Source organism: Lissotriton vulgaris, chromosome 7, assembly GCF_964263255.1.
Source record: "Lissotriton vulgaris chromosome 7, aLisVul1.2, whole genome shotgun sequence".
NCBI classification, from domain to species: domain Eukaryota; kingdom Metazoa; phylum Chordata; class Amphibia; order Caudata; family Salamandridae; genus Lissotriton; species Lissotriton vulgaris.
The window spans coordinates 1,732,558,816-1,732,580,855 of record NC_141695.1 but is presented as its reverse complement, the minus strand read 5'-3'; the positions used below and the strand labels follow the sequence as shown (position 1 = coordinate 1,732,580,855).

At 47.4% G+C, this 22,040-nt stretch overlaps 1 protein-coding gene across 1 annotated transcript in view; it reads left to right on the top strand.

The window, feature by feature from the left end:
• Positions 1–22,040, top strand: part of LOC147706488 (protein mono-ADP-ribosyltransferase TIPARP-like) — a 105,724-nt gene that overhangs the window by 25,900 nt on the left and 57,784 nt on the right. Inside the window, exons 2-3 of the mRNA XM_086932983.1 lie at positions 4,167–4,344; positions 5,682–6,161. Of these exons, the coding sequence (XP_086789109.1) occupies positions 4,343–4,344; positions 5,682–6,161 (482 nt within the window). The 5' untranslated portion in view covers positions 4,167–4,342. The remainder of the gene's footprint in view (positions 1–4,166; positions 4,345–5,681; positions 6,162–22,040) is intronic.

Genomic DNA, 22,040 nt, shown 5'->3' with positions numbered 1-22,040 from the left:
CGAGAAAAGGATTGGATGGTCAGGCTGGACCTCAAAGATGCATATCTCTCGGTTCCGATTTACAAACCACATCGCCGTTTTCTCCAGTTTCTCTGGCAGGGAGTCTGGTACGAGTATCAGGTTCTCCCGTTCGGTCTTTCGTCGGCACCATGGTGCTTCACGAAGCTGTTGCGACCAGTTGTGGAACATCTTCGGTCTCTGGGTGTCAGGTTGATTATTTATCTGGACGATATTCTCCTTCTGGCGGATTGTCCACTCAAACTTATCCAACATCTGGAATTGTCCATCACTCTTTTGCAGTCTCTGGGGTTTCTGATCAATGTTCAGAAATCGGTGTTGGTTCCTTCCCAGCGTATAGATTTCCTGGGTTTTCAGATCGACTCGGTCACTTGTCAGCTTCTCTTGCCCAACCAAAAGATGCGTTATATCAAGAGAGAGTTGACATCTGTTATTTCCAGACCGACTGTGTCGTTGAGGTCGTTGGCACGTGTAGTCGGTCTGCTGGCATCTTCCATCCAGGCGATTTTTCCGGGTCCCCTGCATTACAGGGCAATGCAGCGCCTGAAAATTCTTCATCTCCGGAAAGGCCTCGGATATTCCGATCAGATTCCTCTTACGGAGGAGGTCCGGTGGGAGATGCAGTGGTGGTTGGACCACATGGAGGCCTGGAACGGCCGAGCCCTCTTCGGTGTGTCTCCGGATCTAGTGATAGAGTCCGATGCCAGTCGGTGGGGCTGGGGAGCCCGTTGCGGCTCGGTCTCGACGGGGGGTCGTTGGTCCCCTCAGGAATTGACACTACATATCAACTGTCTGGAACTTCTAGCGGGTTCCTTTGCGATCAAATGTTTTTCCCCTCTGCAAACCAGTTGTTGTGTCCTTCTCCGGATGGACAATATATCAGCAGTCCGCTATGTCAACAAACTAGGCGGGACCAGGTCCAGAATCCTGGCGGAGATTGCCAAAGATTTTTGGCACTTCTGTCTGCAGAAGAGGATCACTGTTATTGCGGAGTACCTTCCGGGATGCCACAATCAGATAGCGGACTGGCACTCCAGACATCTCCGGGATTACAGCGATTGGAGGCTGCATCCTCGGGTTTTCCGTGCTCTCCATCGGCGTTGGGGTCCATGCCAACTAGATCTCTTTGCCTCACGCCTCAATGCGCAACTTCCGCATTTTTACAGTTGGAGGCCGGACCCTCAGGCTCTGGCCACGGATGCCTTTCTCCAGCAGTGGCCATCGACCCTCTGTTATGCCTTCCCTCCATTTCTGATGATTCCCAGGGTATTGGCCTACTCCAAACGATTTCAGACGGATCTGATTCTGATTGCCCCTCTCTGGAGGGCTCAAGCGTGGTTTCCGGTCCTTCTAGAAATGTGTTCGGCTCCACCATTTCTCCTTCCCCCTTTGTGGAATCTCCTGTTGGACCCTCTCGGAGATCCTCATCCCCTGGTCCTCTCAGGCTCCCTCCCGCTTCTCGCGTGGAGGATCTCGGGGATCGCTGGTCGATCCCAGGCCTTTCAAGCGACGCTTCCAAGCTCCTTAGTGAAGCATGGGCTCCCAATACTCACAAACGGTATAAGGGGTCTTGGAAGCGATGGTGTGATTGGTGTTCACAACACCAAGTTGATCCCGTTTCAGCAGATATCAGCATGATTGTTAATTTCTTGGCCTCCTTAGCCACCTCTGGTCTGGCTTATTCGACTATCAACGGTTTTCGGTCGGCTATTTCGGCGGGTCATGCCCACATAGATGGGAAACCCGCGGGTGAACATCCTTTTGTTTCCAGGTTACTTAAAGGAGTTCGTTTTGCAAAACCTCCCACTCCTAAGTATGTTACCTTGTGGGATGTTTCGGTTGTACTCAGATTTTTGGAGGCCTGGCCTCCCAATGCTTCCTTATCTCGCAAGCAACTATCGGCAAAGCTAACCATGTTGTTATGTTTGGTCTCCTGTAAGCGCGTGTCGGACGTACACGCTTTGGACCTGGCGGGTCGCAGCTTTACTCCTGAAGGTGTTTCCTTTCGTCTCTCCAGACGTACCAAATCTAATACGCCTTCTATTTCTTATCCTTCTTTTCCTTCTCACCCCAACCTTTGTGTGGTTCAATGCCTGAAGGATTATGAGGTGAGTACCGCTTCTTTGCGCTCAGACATGCAAGGTCCGCTTTTTATTGCATTGCAAAAGCCTTTTCGCCCTGTTTCTCCAGCTACCTTGGCGCGCTGGGTGCGGGGACTTATGTCTGAAGCTGGAATTGATGTTTCTGTGTTTGGCGCACACTCTGCACGGGGAGCAATGGCGTCCAAAGCCTATTCCATGGGTGTTACTCTGTTTGATATAATGAAGGCTGCAGATTGGTCATCTGCTTCTGTGTTTAAGACTTTTTATTTTAAACCTATCGATAGTGTTGCTTCTGTAGTGGTGGATCAGCTTTAAACAAGCATAATCGGAGCCTCCTGTCCTGACATAGAATTAAAAATTTGCAAACATTCGTGACAAGAATTTTCAATTCTATTAAGGACGAGGAGGCGAGGATTATCCCACCCGTTGTCTATGCATATATCGATTATATTGTTACTATGCACTGCTTCATAGATCTTTCCTAATGATATGTGATGAATGCAATGTTTTTTCTCTACCCACCCTTATTTGCTCATGATTACACAGGATGTGTATTACAGCTTTGTGTCTCTTTTCAGGCTCTGATCCCAAGTGAGGCTCCTCCGTCTCCGCCCTTGTGGACGTTCTGCTGCGAGTTTCTACTCCTCGTTGGCCTGCTTCTGTTTCTGTGGCTTTTGGAAGTTCCTCCGCCGCCTCATTCGGATTTTGGCCCTATTGGATGATGTTCTCCTTGGTTCTTCTGATGTTAATTGGTTCTTCCTACTGGATTTTGGACAAAGAAAGAGGAAGTGGTTACCTCTGAGACTGTTTATATACTATGGGTGTACTCTATGGTTGCCCTATTCTGTTTTTTCTTTACTGTAATGTGATTGGCTGCTATGTGTCAGTAAAGAAATGAGACTAAGCATAATCCTCGCCTCCTCGTCCTTAATAGAATTGAAAATTCTTGTCACGAATGTTTGCAAATTTTTAAGTTGTATCCCTGTTTTTAATAATCAGCTAGTAAAGTAAAGTAACCACTTCAGCCCAGCAGAAACTATTAAGTTTACATTTCAGTTGGCCTTTCCATTATTTTAAAAACAGAAAATGTGTTTTTCCTACCATGTTTCCCGGGGGTGGTTCTGCAAAGCTCCTGAGTGGCACGTTGAAACACCCGCCACGTTCCCCAAACCAAGTTATTTACTAGGTTTTCATATCGATTTGCTCACAATCCCAATGACTGGCATCACTGGAAAAAAAAAAACTTGAAATAAAAAGACCTTCCTGGCAATAAAATATTATAGCGTATCACCAACCTGCAAAGTGCGGGTCTCTGAATTACTGCGACCAGAAAGACAAGGGTATCTTTGCTTTCAAGCAGTGTTGCTTTTTGTGAATTTAGTAGCTCATGTCATCAATGTAATTTACATTCTTGAGTAAGTTTACTATTTTTCGATAGTCCAGCAGTACACATGACCAACCACTTGTACTTCAACGCCCTCCTTTAGAAAATAAGGAAGGTAGGGACTTAAAATAAAACCTTGTACTAAATAATGTTAAATTAAAATATTTAAAATAGTTTACTATATAAATAAATGTAAATGAATATAAAAAATAAATAAAAGTACAGATGTAGTATTATGAAATGTAACTATTTAAATATTTTATCAATCAAAATATATTTTTAAAAGTACATATTTATTAAATATTTAGATCATGTGTTTATATTTATTTGATCCATAGTTGTCGTCTACTTATACACTGTCAGCCCTAGACCACGTGGGGTACTACTTTTCTTTCCTCCACACCATGAAGTGGCTGCCAAGGTATTGCCCATTGAGTAGCTGCTTTGATTCTTAAGTGTGATTGTTTCTTGTTTTCCCTGCTCACCTTTGTTTGAATGTTATGGGTGAGGGATGCAGTCCTTCCTTCCTGTTTAATTTCTCTGCCACTGAGTTACCTTTCGTAACCAGTCTTGCTCTTTGCACTCTGAATTGTTGGTTGCTGCTGTTTGTTTCTATCTTCAACTATAATGCACCCCTGACCTCTGTTTCTTTTTGCCCACAGAATCTGTTCCTGCTGGGCAAGATCTGCTCCATCTCTCAGACGTTTCCTGTGATTCTGTTCGGCCTAGCCACTTTCCACAGGAAAGGAGCTCTATCCGGCAGTAGTGCCAATACTTGACGTGGTCAAAACTGTCTGTGACGCCAGTGTTTTAGGCGTCACTCACGGAAACCAAACACATGTGAGCGGTTTCTTGATTAATTGCAATGAGTGGAGTGCGGTGTACACTTGGGGCACAAAGTACGTAAGGGATTGTCTACTGGAGGTGTAGAGGGTGGAGCAGGGTTACCCAAGAGGCTCTATGGAATGTCCTGCTGATATATAATGAGAAATAGAGTGTCTACTGGGGTATGGAGGAAAGCATGTAGTATACCGCTTCCTCATTCTCCAACGCTGCACCCCCTTACGCCGCCTCATTGTTGAAAATCTCAGCAACCACATTTGGAGTGACAGGGGTCAGAACAAAGACATATTGTACTGATAGTGGCAAACATATAAAGCTTCCGATATATAACAAGGTTGCTCTGAAGATTCTGCTGCCAAACCACAACACATAACAATTGCATTACAACTGGATTGGCTGGGATGCACTGTATCACTAGCATTAACATTAGTGAATACTATGGTTATTATTGGCAATTGTTTATAGTCCACTCTGGCATTAGTTTTATTTCTATAGAAGTGCACATTAGTTTATCCATACAACTACCCTCATAATTTTTTTGCAACCTTTGGACACGTAGGTCTTTCATTTCTTTCAAGCAGTGTAAGCTCTGTAGTGAGCAGGGCAGTGGAATTAAATATAATATGACCAAGCACAGCCACTGTCCCCTCCAAGCCTCCTGTACTGCAAAGGTCTTTCCAACCCTCCCACCCTGAGATCACCCCAAACATATAGAGGTCTCTGAGAAATTCATTAATGGTTGAAGTATATATTATAATTTGCCTGATAAGTGGTTAATTTTATGCAATAAATGAGAAGGAGCTACCATCTAGTGCTTCTAGGTGGCTCTTTAAGGCTTCTATTTTGAAAGTTACCATAAGAAGGTCCTTGAATTCCGAGTCTGCAAAATCCTAGGTTGCTGTACCAGACATCCAAGAGTCCAGCAGATCTGATTTTGAATGAAGCAAAACCCCTCATTATTAAGATTGTGTTCCACTTTAGTTTCCCGAACCACTCTGATTTTGAACGCCACACTCTCATTTCAAACACATCCTGGTTTTAAACACTACCACCTGATTTCCAAGTGGTTTGCTTTTATTTTGGCAAGCAGGAGCTGAGTTTATTCTCTGCTCTTTGATGTCAGTCACATCACCATGACCTGCTTTGAACTTCTAAATCCTGTGTTCAAACACCACACTGTGCCCTGGCGAAAATCATGGTGTGACATTTCAAATACATGTTATGCCCATTCACACACCCAGAACTGCCAAGCTTTTGGATGTGGACCTCTGTGACCAGAATGAACTCTGAAATGTTGCTGAGTACAAACTGATAACGACTCTTTCCTCCAACAGGAAACCTCCAACTGCAACTAAGCCATCCAAATTTGTGGTGGCCCCACGATCTGCATCATACCGATTAATCTCTCTCCGCCGGAAGCAGAGGCGCCGGACATATGGCTTGTTTGTGAAGCAGTGGAAGTCAACCACCTCCCTGTCTTGTGGCTGGTGGGCAGGCCGTGGAGTTGATTCTGGTGGCGAGACATCTGTTGACCAACATGCATTGCCTCAGTCGGAGATAGGCTTTTCAATTGATACTGTGGAAGCCGGCTGCTACTTCCATGAGCAGGATAAAATTTTGATCTGTGATCGTTTTCTTCTTGGGGAGTGTCCTGCAGGCTTTTCGTGTATCCGGCATCATGTCCAATGGCCGTACCACTGGCAGCTCAGACAGAAGACATCTAAGAAATGGGTCAGCCTTGGCCCAATAGCACAGGAACATCTAGAACGCCACTACTGCAATGTCAACACAGAACATGTCACACTCGTGGACAGGTAAGTGGCTACAAAGTGTGTGGTATCCTCTATAGTGCAATCCTTCCTTTGTGTCCATTATTTTGTATCCGGTAGTTTGCGTTCCAAGTCCTGGATGCAGTGTGTGTGGAAGAATAGATGAGGTTTGGGCTCTACTGAAGAGCAATAGAGCTCTTGGTGAGGTTCATGTGTAGCCAAGTGCTTATGCTTTCATGTTTACCTGAGGATAAATAAAAGAGATGTAAATGTTGCCTCCTATCAGCCTTCCAGCGTGCTGCAAATGGAAATTTCCATAGCATAGTTTTGCTGTTTGGAGGCGGAACTGGGTCCAGTAGCACTAGCTGAAAAGGTGGGTGCATTTTCCTGCAAAACCTTTCTCTTGGCAGGAATTGATGGAGACTGACTTCCCAGGTCGGCATGTGGCTGCAGGCTTTGACAACCAGAATAGCGTCTTATGTATCTCATACACTTGTTCATACATAGCATGTATTTGAACGGCACCTACTTATGCACATTTTCATTGCTTGTTTACTCTTTGCCGAGTCCCACCTCACTCTGTAGTGTCCAAGTGGCAACACATGGCACTGATCAAAACTACTAAATAAAAGCATGGAGCGCTGTCTTTTTGATGAGGCAATGTAGCGGATAGTGGGCCAGTTGCAGTCATGTGATGGACATTAGAGCAGTATTTTTAATTGCAGATGTGGTCAGGAGCATTCGAGCAAGCTGCTTTTTAGATGTTAGAACTTTCATGGTCCTAAGTTAGAAGTATATGTGATTGCAGCAGTTTATTAACCTGATGTGTGAACCTATTCCTTGGAGACTGTTTCCAGGTTGAAATTGGCTATATCTCATACAGGACCATGTTTGTTACTGGAGTTGTTGGTTGTAAGATGCTGGCGGTCATTGTAGTCTTAAATATTTTTCTACTTTGGCAATTTGTTTTAGTGAATTCTGATTCTGTCCAGTTGACTTGCTTCACTTTATTCACTCGCATACAGGTTTATGATGTGGGACCTCTGTTTGATGCTTTGATACTAACAGCAAGACTGTAGCCACCAGGTCGTCCTTTGAATGGTGATATTGGGAAATCCTGGCTTCTGATGGAAACTTCTAAATGCAGATTCCTCAACTTTTAACCCTCCACACTGGATTGGGAGCTTTTGTTTATAATTTTCTCTCCTGTGCCAAGAGGTGGTGCCATCAGACACATTGGTGACTATGCAAGTCCACCGGAAGTAGCGACGTGAGTCATACATAGCACTATCCCTGTGTTCTGATGTCCATTCCTTTCTTTCCCTGCCCTTCAACGTGGATCCAGAGCTCTGCTCCTATACTTTGTAAGTGTTTCACCAAATCTAAAATTGTTTTTTGGATAGGTCCAGGTCCCACTTCAAGTCATCTTCTTCGTGTCAGTTTAAGGCAAAGCCGAAAGACAAGATTCACCATGAGCACAAGAAATGTATGTAAGAGTCCCATTCGTCCCACCATCCCTGCTCCAGTGAGAAGCTTTGTAAAACACTCAAAGGAATGGACTCCGATCCCCTCACCCTACATGGATACTGTACTGAGTTTAGTTCAGATACTCCCTGAATCTCTTGGCCTATTGTTGACCCTACAACAAATAGAGACTTTCAGGGAGGCAGTGCTGCAACTTTTCAGCACAATGGAAGCCTTAGGGAGCCACAGAAGCCTACAGTAGGACTCATTCCCCAGTACCAACTAGCCCCTTTGGGCCCTCCTCCTTGTCCACTGCTGGTGCCAGCTGATGACTCCTCTCCAGCACTTAATGCCTTGCCTCTCCCACCTCTGCTGGCGGTGGCTTCTCCTGATCCAAACCATATGGCAATTTATGATATTGGCGCACGACAGACCTATGTCCCACTACAAAATCACCACAGTAGTCCCTAGCTTTGGAAGTTCCCCCAGCATCTCCCTTTACACCATTTTCAACTTTTTCTTTTTAAATTATGTTGAAGAATCTCTTCCAGAATAACTTCCATTAAGTATAGCCTTTAGCTGCCAGGTTTAATGAATTCATGTAGAGCTAATAAACGTCTATATCCACTGATTTACCCAATACCATTAAGCGGAGTTTGTTGACCACTTCCTCCACAGTGATTGGGCAAATCACCTTCTGGTCGTCTTTTGCACAAATTATACAAGTTCTTCTTTACATAGAAGTTAGTGGACTCCCTGCAGGACGAGCTTCTTCTGGTACAAAACCTAATAATTGTTTTTTTAAAGTTTTCAAAATTCTACATTCTCTTCTCACTCTTTGTGTCTCACTACTCCTTTTCTTCCTGATTTGATTTGTGATGTATCTTCTTTTAATTTTCCAGACAAAAACGATACTATGATATTTTCATAATCCTAAGTGTTCCGTCTTATATCCGTAACTCCTTGTTGTCATATAAGCTTCAATAACATTTGTATGGAAGGATCTTTTGGAACAAATTATTGAGAGAACAGTAATTCTCTCTTTTCACACAAATTCCTCAGTGTCTTTTTTTTCCCCTAAACAGGCTTTTTTAAATTAAAATTCCTCTCCAGGAAGACTTCATAGATTCCCACAATGTTATTTCACTAGTGGAACCAAAATTTAAATCCGAACCTTAGTCGATTAACCTTTGGTATTCCATTTTTGCTTCTATTTCTAATAGGAAATTAAAGTCTCTCTTCAAATAAAAAAAAATAGCAAGCTGTGTTGATCTAATGTGCAGTCAATATAAGTTGGTGAATGTTCTACATTTGTTTCAGCATCAGTATTGTAGAGGAAATTAGAAAGGAAACAATCCTAGCTTAGCTTTCATATTTTTCGCTGAAGTAAGTTTTTCTATTATCCTTCAGATGCAAGTCTAAGTATACACCAGATTATAATTTTCTTGTAACACCAATATTGTAAGCCCTCCAGATTGTTCCAGTAGTTTAGTTTATTGCTAATCTATTCTTCTTTCCAATTTACATTGTGGGCTGCTTGTATAGTTTGTCATTTATCAAAGATTGCTTGTAAATCTTTCAGAAACGTGTTGAAGTCTGGGAACCATGGCTGTGTTTAGGATCAGTGGATCAGGTGCTCTTTTCTCCGCAAAAGCGTCAAGATACTCCTTGAAGTGAACGTTGAGCTATATAAAAGTACTTTAATTCATTAATTCATTGGAGTAGCCCGCTAATTGTGTCTTTAGTTAGATAAGAAAAGGGGTGAGAGTGAAAAAACGTGAAAAACATTGTTACAGGAAGTGTTCAAACCCCTAAGGTTCCCTTGAAATTTCTTTCTGGGGTATTGTTGGGCCTGGTACAAAGGGACTTTTAAAATGTTGTACTGCTATCTCTGGCATAGCAGGAGTAAATTCCACTTTCTGTGCTTCAGGTAACTGATCTATTCAATATAATAATATGTAATTTTGTTATGGGCTGTCTTGAGTTTCTGCATGGCTGGTTTCTGCCGGGTAACAAAAGTGTCTGCACTCCTATTGTTGAGCCTGATAAACTCTCAGGATTTTTCCAATAGTTGAGTTTGTCGTTAACTCACCGTGTTCCAATAGACTTCTGCTATCACTAAAGAAATAAAGCAGGACAGCATCACAAACATACTGGGGATTCTTGCTAGGAAAACGGGGGGATCTACGCAAGCCATACCTCGCTGGACTACTCCGGGTGTCTAGTTTTCAGAAATGTGTGGGTTTGATAGTTTCCCAAGATGTCCGCCGAGCCCGGGGCCAAAACCCAGGTGACACTCCTTGCAAAACCAGGTTGGTTTGCGATGGGTAATTTTGATGTCTCCTCAATACGTTTTGGGCCCTTGCCTGTCATGGTTACTTGACCCACCCACAAGAGTGAGGTACCATTTTTATCGGGGGACCTAGGGGAACGCTGGGTGGTAGGAAATTTGTGTCAGCCCGGTGATCTTACAACTTCCCCACACAGAAATTTGAGAAAAACGTGATTTTTTTCATCAGAATTTGAGGTTTGCAGGGGATTCTGAGTAGGGAAACTTTAGACGCCGCAATACTCGTGACAACCAGAGACTACAAATACCTGGGCCCACTTTTTGACAGTAAAGGAACGTTCCAATGTTAAAAAGATGAAATAGAAATGGGATCACACGGAGGAGGAGCTTAGCGCGCATCCAAGATGGTCGCTTGAGCACAGGGCTCCCCGGACCCTCGCCACTCCTCGCAATTTATCCTGATTTCTTGGACGGACCTTCAAAGATGAACCTCGACTGAGTCCATAACTCTTTTCAGAATTGAAATCGGACTTGGGTAACCGAAATTACGGCACTTTGAACTTTTGAGGCCCACTTGGAGGCTGTGCCGGGGACTTGGCGACTTGTGGATCCGGGACGGAGTCAAACAACAACAGCAGTGGGGCCTCCTTGGTGGCCGTACCTCCACTTTCGGTTTCCTTTCCGGATCCTTGCAGGGTCTGATTGAGAGACCGTTTCGCCCGGCTGGGGACTAATCCAGCCTCCATTTAGTGTCAGCACTGCCTCCTCATTTTAGCTCTTTTGGGTCAAATTGTGACTTTTTCTTGGCCATACGAGCCAGCCCTTGTGGTTTGTTGGCGCCCGGCCTGCCGGCGGCCATTTTCACCAGGTCGCGTGGGCCCCTCCGGGGAGCATTTTCCAGTATGGCGGGCAGGGGTGACGCCGAGAAGCGGAAGACCAAGACGTCTCTTCGTGGGGGACTGGTCCAGACAAACGTTATGGACAGGTACACTCAAGCCAAAGGATCTCCCGGGCTTTCCAGCCGTACCCCGGAGGACGCCAGAGACGACCCTTCTATTCCTGTTGACTTGTCCCTGCAGGACATTATGGGCGCCATCACCGGCATGAGGGAAACCATCGGCCAGCAGTATGAGGCTCTGGCTAGTAAAATCGACACGGTCGCCATTGATGTCACTCTGATCAGGGCCGACCTGTCTAAAACTAACGAAAAAGTGAAGTCATTGGATTTGAAGACTTCCAGCCTCACGGCCGATGTGTCGGAACTCCAAACCGAACTTGGGAATTTGAAATCGGCTAATGACCTAATGTCCCATCGGCTGGAGGATTTCGAGAACAGGGCAAGACGCAACAACATTCGCGTCATCGGTGTTTCGGAAAACCCAGAGACTCACTCGGTGGACCTCCTGGTCGAAGATCTAATCCTCACCCATCCTGCCCCTTCTGGACTGAGTAAGTTCTTCGCTGTGGAGCGTGCACATCGTGTCCCGGGCGGTAAGCCCAAGCCGGGCGTCCCTCCGAGGCCTATCATCGCAAAACTTTTTCATTTCAGAGACCGTGATGCGATCTTGCAGGCATCGAGAGTGCATGGCCCGGTAAAATTCGAAAACTCCTTGGTCAATTTTTTCCCGAACTTCACTCAACTTGTCCAGAGACAAAGGATTGGCTTTCAGGGGGTTAAGCGACGTCTCCGGGACCTGGGTTTGAAGTACGCAATGCTTTTCCCTACCAGGCTTCGAGTGGAATATGAGGAACGGACCTTCTTTTTCGATGGACCGGACAGTGTGAGTGACTGGTTGGATTCCCTGCCTGGCCGAGGCGATCGGACGGAGCACCCTGGCGGCGCCGAGGGTGGTGAGCCTGCACAGAAGTGACTTTTCGGTCCCTGACCTCCGAACATTGGACGTCGCTCAGCTGGGTGCTATTTCTTTTGTATATGTTGCCTTGTGGTAGTCCACTTCTGGGTGGCGGGTGGGGACGGGCCTCTTTCCTCCTCCGGGGTCTTTTTGTAGAATGGGATTGTTAGGGCGACATGCACACTGCATTTTGGGGTGGCTTTTTAGTCTACTGCAGGGGTGCAGGGAGGGGGGAGTTGTAACGGGTTTTAGTTGGGGGTGGGAGGGGGTGTTTGTGTTTGTGTTTTCCTTTCTCAAGGCGGCATATTGGTTCTTTCTCTGCTTCTGGTGTCCTGCTCTTTGTGGGGAGCCTCATGCAACACGTTTGGGGATGGGGGGTTGAAGCTCATATCTTGGAACGTCAATGGATTGGGAGATCGTATAAAACGGGGTGTTGTACTGCAATATTTACGTTGTTTGTCCCCTGATGTGGTACTCCTGCAGGAGACTCATTTGGTCGGCAATGTGTGTCACGCTATGAATAGGTGGGGTTACCGAATGGCTGCACACTCCGGGTTCAACACTGGTTCTAGAGGGGTTGGTATTCTGGTCCGGTCTTCCCTCCCTCTGGAGATTGATAATGTCATTCTTGATGACAGAGGGCGTTACGCCGCCCTCACCGTTAGGTGGGAGGGCAAGACTCTTTCTTTGGTCATGGTGTATGTTCCCCCAGGCCTCCAGACCTCTACTTTCTCGGATGTTAGTCGGATGATGCTGGGGCTCCCTGATAGTCTTCTCCTTATGGGTGGGGACTTTAATTCTGTACTTTCCGGCGTTTTGGACCGTCACCCCCCCAGGGACCTTCCCGCTTCCCAATCATGGCTTGGTGGGTTCCTGGACACCTTTGGTCTGGTGGATTGCTGGAGGTTAATGCATCCGACGCTACGTCACTACACCTATCACTCCGGTGCTCATCGGAGTCTCTCCAGGCTAGATTACTTCCTTATGCCCGCTGTCTAGTCTTCCTACGTAGGGGAGGTTAGCCACTTGGCCCGGGGTATTTCGGATCACTCTCCTGTGTGGCTTCTTTTTGATACGGGGCTGCACTCTGCGGGGCGGGTCGCCTCTATCAATCCCTGGCATCTGCGCAATCCCAAGACCCGCACCAGCCTCATGAAGTCGCTTGACCACTACTTCCTGCAGAATGAGGGGTCTGTTTTGTCCTCAGTGTCCCTGTGGGAAGCCTTCAAAACTGTTATTCGCGGACACGCCCTATCTTTAATAGCTGAGACTAAGAAAGCTAGGAATGGGGAGGTCGAGAGTCTGGAGGCTGAAATACTGGATTTGGAGGCTGACCTAGACTCAGGTGTCACCCGGGATAGACTCCACACCCTTAGCTTGAAACAGTTTGATTATAAATCCCTCTTGACAGATGCTGCCAAAACGATGTACAGGGAACAGCAAGGTAGACTGTATGATGTTGGGGATAAGGCGGGTAAATTGATTGCCTGGCTCGATAAGAGGGAGAGAGCGAATCGTGTGGTCCCTGTGATTCAAAATTCTGATGGTGTGAATGTGACTGACCCTGGCGAGATTGTGGAATGTTTTGCTGACTATTTTCGTGTGGTCTACTCCCCGGTGTCCGACTGAGATGAGGATTACTCTCGTCTATTGCTGAGAGACGTCGCGCTGCCCTGCCTGTCTGAAGAGGATCGAGAGTGTATGGAGGCGTCGTTGTCGGTCGACGAGATTGTGACTGCGATCCGTTCCCTCCGTTCTGGCAAAGCCATGGGCCCAAATGGCCTGCCTATTGAATTATACAAATTGCGCCCGGACAAGGTCGCACCCTATCTTCGTGATATGTTTACGGAGTCGCGTGTTCTTGGCTCCCTCCCTAGTGACCAGCGTCTGGCTACTATAGTGGTAATTCCCAAGGAGGGCAAGCCTCGTGACCGTTGTGCCTCATACAGGCCTATCTCCCTACTGAATGCTGAGCCGAAGATTCTCCCCAAGGTCCTTGCTAACCGTCTCCTCACTGTTATCTGTGACCTGATCCATCCGGATCAGTCTGGTTTCATTCCGCACCGGAACACTGCTCTTAATCTGCGGCGCCTTCATGGCGTTCTCGCTAGGGCGGAGCTTCTGTCCGAGCCGGCCATCTTGGCTTCATTGGACGCCACGATGGCCTTTGACACGATAGAGTGGCCATACCTCTGGACCACTCTGGAGAAGTTCGGTTTCTGTGCGGGATATATAGGTTGGGTGAGACTTTTATATACGGATCCGCTGGCTCAGGTTGTTGTCAATGGTAGGGTGTCCCAATCCTTCACTCTTGGGAGGGGTACTAGGCAGGGGTGTCCGCTGTCCCCCCCCCTGCTCTTTGCTCTTGCCCTAGAACCGCTCGCGGCCTGGCTCCGATGGGAACCATCGATAAGGGGCATTCAGTGTACCCCCGATTTTGAAGACCGGGTTTCGTTGTATGCCGACGATATTCTCTTGTATCTCACTTCCCCTCGCAAATCCCTTAACGTCCTATTTGACGTCCTCACTTCTTTTGGCAAAAACTCCTGTTTGATTATTAATTGGTCTAAATCGTGTGTGTATGTCATTTCCGGTGGCCTTCCTCCCTTGCCGAATAGGTTCCCCATTCAAATTTCACAATCTGGCTTCAAGTAATTGGGGGTCTACGTATTGTTGGACCTGGCTGTCCGCTACGAGCATAATCTCCTTCCTCCTCTCCGTCGCTTGAAGCTTGACGTGGCTCGTTGGCGTAGATTGCCGTTGTCACCACTTGGTCGAGCGGCACTGTTTAAAATGATGTCCCTGCCTTGATTCCTCTACGCACTTCAGAACTCTTTTGATATTATTCCGGCGACCTACTTTCGGGAGGTTGAGGGTTTACAGAGGAGACTTGTTTGGGACGGTCGCGCACGCATCGCTCTCTCAAAACTAACTCTCCCCTGGTATGACGGGGGCATCGCGCTCCCGGACATCAGGAGGTATTATTGGGCCTCCCAGTTGTCCGCCATCAACCATGCCACACATGCACCCGGTCCGAATCCGGTGTTTGAGATGGATAAATACCTGTTGCCTGGTGGCGACTTCAACAGAGTGCTCTACTCTCAGACGGCGGGGAGGAACCGAACTGGACCCACTAAGATTGCAGTGCGTGTGTGGAAGGATGCCAATGTGACCATGGGGTGGAATGATCGTTGACGCGAGCGACCCCTTTGTTTGCTTCGGAAAGATTGGCATGCCTCTGGACGACGAAAGGTTTCGAGAACTGGGATACGATTGGCATTAGCAGAGTGGGTGATCTTTGGGTGAAAGGAGCGGTCAAATCCTTCACGGTGCTTCAGAGTCAGTATGAGTTAAGTGAGCGGGAGTTCTTCAGATATGCACAAGTGCGTCACGCTTTGTTGTCGGTCTTCACGGCCCGTACCACGGTCCCTGAATCTTCCCCGCTTGAGGACCGTATACGCGATGGTCATCTGCCCGATTTCCTTGATTTATACGAAATTGATCAACAATCGGGCGGATCTCCTTGTGCATCTTAGGGAGGCCTGGACTGGAGACTGGTTGGAATTGGATGACGAGGACTGGCAGTCCGCACTATCCTCCCCGAAAGAGGTCGCCATTCCGGCCCGTCTCCGTCTCGTCCAGCTCAAAATTCTTCACCATGTGTATGTAACGGGTCCTCGTTTGGTTGCTATGGGTTTTTCTTCGGATGAGTTGTGTAGGCGCGGGTGTGGAATGAGTGCCACCTTCCTTCATATCCTTTGGGAGTGCCGTGATGTCGCGGCGTATTGGCACCGCGTGCATGCTGTAATGGAGTGTGTCACTGGGGTCGCTCTGCTGCCTGAGGCTCGAAGATGTTTGTTGAATGTGTGGGAGCCGAATGACTACAACGTTGCCCAGGCCCGGTGGGCGGCACTTGGGAACATGATTGCCAAAAGGGATATTGCGCAGCTTTGGGGTTCCCAACGGCCTCCCACCGTGTCAGTATGGAAGGAGAACATGGATTGGTGCATGTTTAGAGAGAAGACGGTATATTTGGCTAGGGGCAAGCCTAGGGCGTGGAGTAAAATTTGGGGCCAGTGGAACACCTACAGAGGGAACATCTGTACGCCCCCCTTCGAAGACACTCCAGACATTTCTCTGTCTCCCTGACCTCTGAGGTTCCTAGAATAATGTATTCCCCCCCCCCCCCCCCCCCCCCCCCGGTCATCTCTATTGTCCTCCTGATTCTCTATCCGGTATGGTAGGTCTCCCCCACCGGAGCTCGACATCTTCTACAATGTTTCTCGCCTTGAGTTTTGTTCTTTTGTTTTTCTCTTTGTTCCTTTCTAAAAATTTAAAAATATTTACATCCTGTCTACCTCCTGAGTTGCCGAACATGTATCCTGTACTTCTACTGGACCTCTAGGGATCAGTCGCCGTTTCTTGACGCCAAGTAATTGATCTACATGCACTAGCGGCCGGCCCCTGTGGTTGTAGGCCCATATCTGTAATGACGTTGTTTTGCACAATAAAGTTTAAAAAAAAAAAAATGAAATGGGATCACACTGGCAATGGCACTCAGGATCCTGTTTAAACAAGCATTTGCAATGCAATAAGTCTCGCATAAACAAGAGTTTAAGCTATTGGCATTGCAATAGCTTTAACTCTCGCAAATGCGGGACCTATTGCATGGCAAACATTTGTTTATTTTTACCAGCGCCCATGCAGCGCTTTCACGTTCATGAAGGGCGTGTCCTACATTAAAGTGAAACCGTGGCATGGGGGCTTTCACCCCCAAAAAAATCTGTTTGTCAAGTTGATCAAACCTCAATGAATGTTAAAGTGCTGCATGGGCGCCAGTAACCAGATTAAATAAATAAGCGCAGCCGCTCAATGTGGACCGCGGTGCTAAAATACATTTAAATACGCGGCCGCTATAGGTCAAGTGGCCCACCGTTATTAAAGATTAAAATAAAAGCTGGGCGGCATGCTGCGAGGTAGTGGGTGGAATAGGGGACGACCATTAAATAAAATAGTGCTCACCAACTTATAAAACAGACCATGTAACCACACCAGTTAAAGGTCTAGTCGTTATGGGAGGTAACAAATACAGACACAACGGTATCAAGGAGGGACTAACAAGCCTAATAATGAATAGGAAGCCAGATTCCATGAAGGACAATGACGCAAGCCAATTACAAATGTGGGATGGGCTTCTATTCTGTACTCCACTGCTGCATGCGTCGCAGCAGCGCATGCGCTGCCCAGGCTCGACCTAAAAACTAATTGACTTCAAGGCACTCTTCATTGCCTTTAAGGCACTTCATGGTGTGGGGCCTAAATGTCTTAGGCATCCCATTCAATTGTATGACTCAGCAGGTCACTGAGATCATCATCAACTCAAAACCAAGTGGTACCTATATTCAAAAAAGCAAACTGAGGAGGCAGGAGCTTTACCACCTGCACTGCCAAACTTTGGAATTCAATGCCCCTACATCTTAAAGACAAAACCGAGCTGTTCTCCTTCCGAAAAAAGCTCTTAAAACATGGCTTTTTCAATAAGTAAACCTATGGATCCTGCCTATTATTAAAATTCTGTTGGGTATTAAATATCTCCAGAGCTATAGCACCTAGACACCACAGGCTAGTAGTGTGCTTTATAAATGTCTTTCATTTCCTTTCATGATGTTATCATCATTGCCAAACATTTCCATATAAAGGCAGGTGTTAGACAATATTATCACAATCACCACATAATGATACAATAAACCACACAGAATGTGTGAGAAATGATAATCATGGATAAGTTGCAAACCCACACCAAGGGATAACCTTGACAAAGCTGGGGGAATAACACAAGCTGCTGCAGTCAGTGTCGTGGGGGCAATCTCTATAGGACACTCCAAACCTTCGGGTTTCCCAGTGGACCCTCTTCATATTTTGGAGTAGGGGGCATCATTTTGCGTTACACCACTGAAGAAAAGCATGGAGCAGGTGGGACAGGAATTAACCTTACTAAAGAGTAGCAGTTGGGAGCATCCTCCAGATGTACCTCCAACTAAAACTGACTCACTTCAAAGGCATTTCCTGGCAAAACTGCATGTTGCGAAACACTACCTCAGCTCATCAAACTGAATTCGCCACTTTTAGAGGGTATGACTCATCAAAACCAGTTTATCACATTTTCATGACTGGGGGAGGGGCATGCAGCTTGGGCACCCAGTGCACGAGGCAGCAAGCAGCCCTCCAGCGCAAATGTGGCTCGAGCCTGCAGACACAGGCCCCCCATTACCACAGAATACCATATCTCCTTGATCCTGCAGCCAGCCTTTCGGAGCAATCCCCCTCTAATCTTGGCAGGAATCCAGGTGCTCCCCAGCCCCCTCTCTCCCTGCAAGGCGGAGAAGAAAGGGCCCAGGAGCTTCTCAGATTAAGAATCCAACTCACACTAATGTGCCCAGAAAGGTTCCTGTGCAGAAATGCAGGCTCGAGACCACGGGCGGCAGCTACCGTGCCAAGACAAAGGAGTCCCAAGCGCGGAGCACTTAGGAAGGACTTGGGGCCTGAGGCTACCTTTGAAAACAAAAACCCGCCCACATTTTTTTTTTTGTTAAAGAGGAGAAGGAGAAAAAAATATTTGCAATGCAATAGGTCTCGCATTTAAGTGCAAAACCTATTGCATTTCAAAGAAGCGGCCGCCATTTTCCTGGCTGCTTCAAAAGAGAAAGCAGGCATGGCGCACTGAATGTAAGTAAAGCACGTCATGCTTGCAAAAGAGAAATTCAATAAAGAAAATAGTGCTTACACACTATACACTTAAGAACACATACCGTCACAATGTAACCACGGATAAAGGGGCCAGTCGCCATTGGAGATTACAAATGAAGACAAGGCGGTACTAAGGAGGGACTAACAAGCCTCTTTACGAACCAGATGCCAGCATTTAGGACGGACACTGACACAAGCCAATGACAAACATGGGCGGGGAGTGTGCGGAGCTACTCTTCCATTCTCCACTACTGCAGTCTCGCTGAGCAGCGCATGTGTGCTGACTCAGGCTCGACCTAAAAACTAAAAGGGCCCTTGTACACTCCCATATTGTACTTTGCCCAGGCAAAGGTAACCCCTACCCTGGCCGGCGGGAATGAGCCGCTGTGGGGTGAAATGGGGAGACAAAGCCTGAGTGAGGATTTATTGGCAATCTTTACAGTTACTGTTAGACCTGGCACCATTGGCGTGGGTCTCCCTTCCATTTTTGCTGTTGCCTCATGTATTTTTGCTGGTGTTAGAAGCTTTGGGCACTGTGCCACTGCTATTCAGTGCCACAGTGCAAGTGCTCCCCATTGTAAATTGATGTATTAATCAGTGGTTCAATATTTGGCTATTTGGTTTACTTGTCAGACTCTAGTCTAGTGCACTAAGTGTGCCCAGGGCGTTTAAATCCAAATGCTGCTGGTGGGCTTGCAGCACTGTTTGTGCCACCCACAGAAGCAGCCTTGTAAAGTGTGTCGTCTAAGATCTGCCATTGCAGAGCCTGCGTGCAGACTGGCACTGTCATGCTGACTGGGCAAGTGCACAGTCCCTAAACCTTCCCTTTTCTTCATATCGGTCACCCCTATGGTAGGCCCAAGGGCAGGGTGCATTGCAAATAAAAGTTAGGACACGCCCTGGTGTGTGTGGCATGTCCTAATGGTGAATTACAGCCATTTTCGTTTTTCCCTATTGCAAGGCTACCTGTTCTCCATAGGCCAGAATGGGCTGTTAGATTATTACATGTTTGCAATCCTAACTGTCTCAGAGAACATGGTAGAAATTCGAGTTTAGTATGCCTGAACTCAGAATGATGAAATACATCTTGTAGTGAAGTTGGTTTTATCATTCTGTGTTTGTAAATACCACTTTTAGAAAGTATGTATTTGCTTGTCTAACCATTCAAACCTGCCTCTGCTAGGTTGTGTATTACTTTGTCTGGTTTTGTGAGTGACAGGGCTGGGGGATTCTAAGAGACAAGCCGAGTCACCCAGTGGTGAATATAGAGATCTGCATCTAGATGGGAGGGAGGAGTTGCACCTGAACCTTGAATAGGGCTGTGGCTGCCTTCCACAATGCTGGCTCCACCTCCTGGGGAGCGGCTGATGTCTCTGCCCTGCACACTGAAAGAAGAGCAGGAGTCCTGTAAACAAAGTGCTCCATGACTGTACTTGCCTTCCACAATGCTGGCTCCACCTCCTGTGGGGCGTCTGATGTGCCTGCCCTGCACTGTGAAAGGAAAGGAGAAGTCTGGTAAACAGAGTGCTTCAGAACTGGTTTGGACTGGGCAAATGCCCCTCTCCCCTCAGAGAACAAAGGATTTTGGGTATACATTTTGGGACCCTGATCCCATGAAATTAGATCACTTTGGACTACAAGAAGAAACCTTTACTGAGGAGAGGAACCCGAAGAAACTGAGGAGAGACTATTCCCAAGCTGAAGTGCTGCTTGGGGGATTGATTCAGAAAAGGGGGTGGTGATGGACAGAGTATCTGAATTAAGCAGAGCACTCCTACCCAGTCAACAGATCAGGGCTTGATCCATCACCGTTTTTTAGCTCACTGCACCATCCCAGCTCAGAACCTGGCTACATGCAAATTAGTCTGTCCCTGGCCCAGTGCATCACTGCACCATCAGGATTCAAGCAAGCCGGGCCGAAGACGTCTGTAATGCCAGAAACCGGTCCCCGGAAGCTTGTTTCCTTTCCAGTAAAAGAATTGGCTTGGTAGTTTGGTCTGCCCTGTTCCCATGATGCACTGGGCCAGGGACAGACTAATTTCATTTAGCCAGGTTCTGAGCTGGGATGGTGCAGTGAGCTAAAAAACGGTGATGGATCAAGCCCTGATATGTTGACTGGGTAGGAGTATTCTGCTTAATTCAGAAACTCTGTCCATCACCACCCCCTTTTCTGAATCGTTTTGTCCACCACAAGCGTGGAAGGGTATGCTCAGATGTGAGTCCCTTGCTCACTGCACCATCAGGATTCAAGCAAGCCGGGCCGAAAACGGCTGTAATGCCAGAAACCGGTCCCCGGAAGCTTGTTTCCTTTCCAGTAAAAGAATTGGCTTGGTAGTTTGGTCTGCCCTGTTCCCATGATGCACTGGGCCAGCGACAGACTAATTTGCATGTAGCCAGGTTCTGAGCTGGGATGGTGCAGTGAGCTAAAAAACGGTGATGGATCAAGCCCTGATCTGTTGACTGGGTAGGAGTATTCTGCTTAATTCAGAAACCCTGTCCATCACCACCCCCTTTTCTGAATCGTTTTGTCCACCACAAGCGTGGAAGAGTATGCTCAGATGTGCGTCCCTTGCTCACTGCACCATCAGGATTCAAGCAAGCCGGGCCGAAGACGGCTGTAATGCCAGAAACCGGCCCCCGGAAGCTTGTGTCCTTTCCAGTAAAAGAATTGGCTTGGTAGTTTGGTCTGCCCTGTTCCCATGATGCACTGGGCCAGGGACAGACTAATTTGCATGTAGCCAGGTTCTGAGCTGGGATGGTGCAGTGAGCTAAAAAACGGTGATGGATCAAGCCCTGATCTGTTGACTGGGTAGGAGAATTCTGCTTAATTCAGAAACTCTGTCCATCACCACCCCCTTTTCTGAATCGGCTTGGGGGATTGGCCTGCAGTGGTTGTCTTACTGCCAAAAGAAGGAGAAAGTAACTTTGTGTACTTTGCTTTCAACTTGTGAAGAATCTCCAAGGGCTTGGAAAAGAGCTTGCCTCCTGCTGAAGTCTCAGGGACAGCAGACTTCAACCCCCAGCTCCCCAGAGTTCTTTGGAAGTGCCTGCTGCTGTTTTGGGCCTTCTGAGGAACTGCGTGTCGCAAGGAGCTTGAAACGCGACCCAACGAAAGAGAAGCGTGTCGCCGTCGCTGTGCCTGCCGTCGCAACTCCGAAGGAGGGTATCACCACTGGAACTGTCGCACTGCACCGCATCGTAGAGAAGTGTGCTGCAAGGAAGAAAAAGTGTGTCGCCATAGCTGCTGCTGCCGTCGCAACTCCAAAGGAGGGTGTCGCCGCTGTAGCTGTCGCACTGCACCGCATCAGGAGACTAATCTCGCAACGAGGTCGGAGCGTGTCGCCATCGCTGTGCCTGCCGTCAGAACTCCGAAGGAGGGTGTCGCCAATGGAACTGTCGCACTGCACCACATCGAAGAAGAGCACCTCTCATCCCTGAGAAGCCCACCGCCATCGGAGCTGCTGCCGTCGCATCGTGGGTGTCGCCGCTATAGTTGTAGCATCGAGCGGAAGCTTCTCGCATCATGGGAGAAGTGTCGCCGCTGGAGCTGTTGCCGTCGCATCGTCAGGG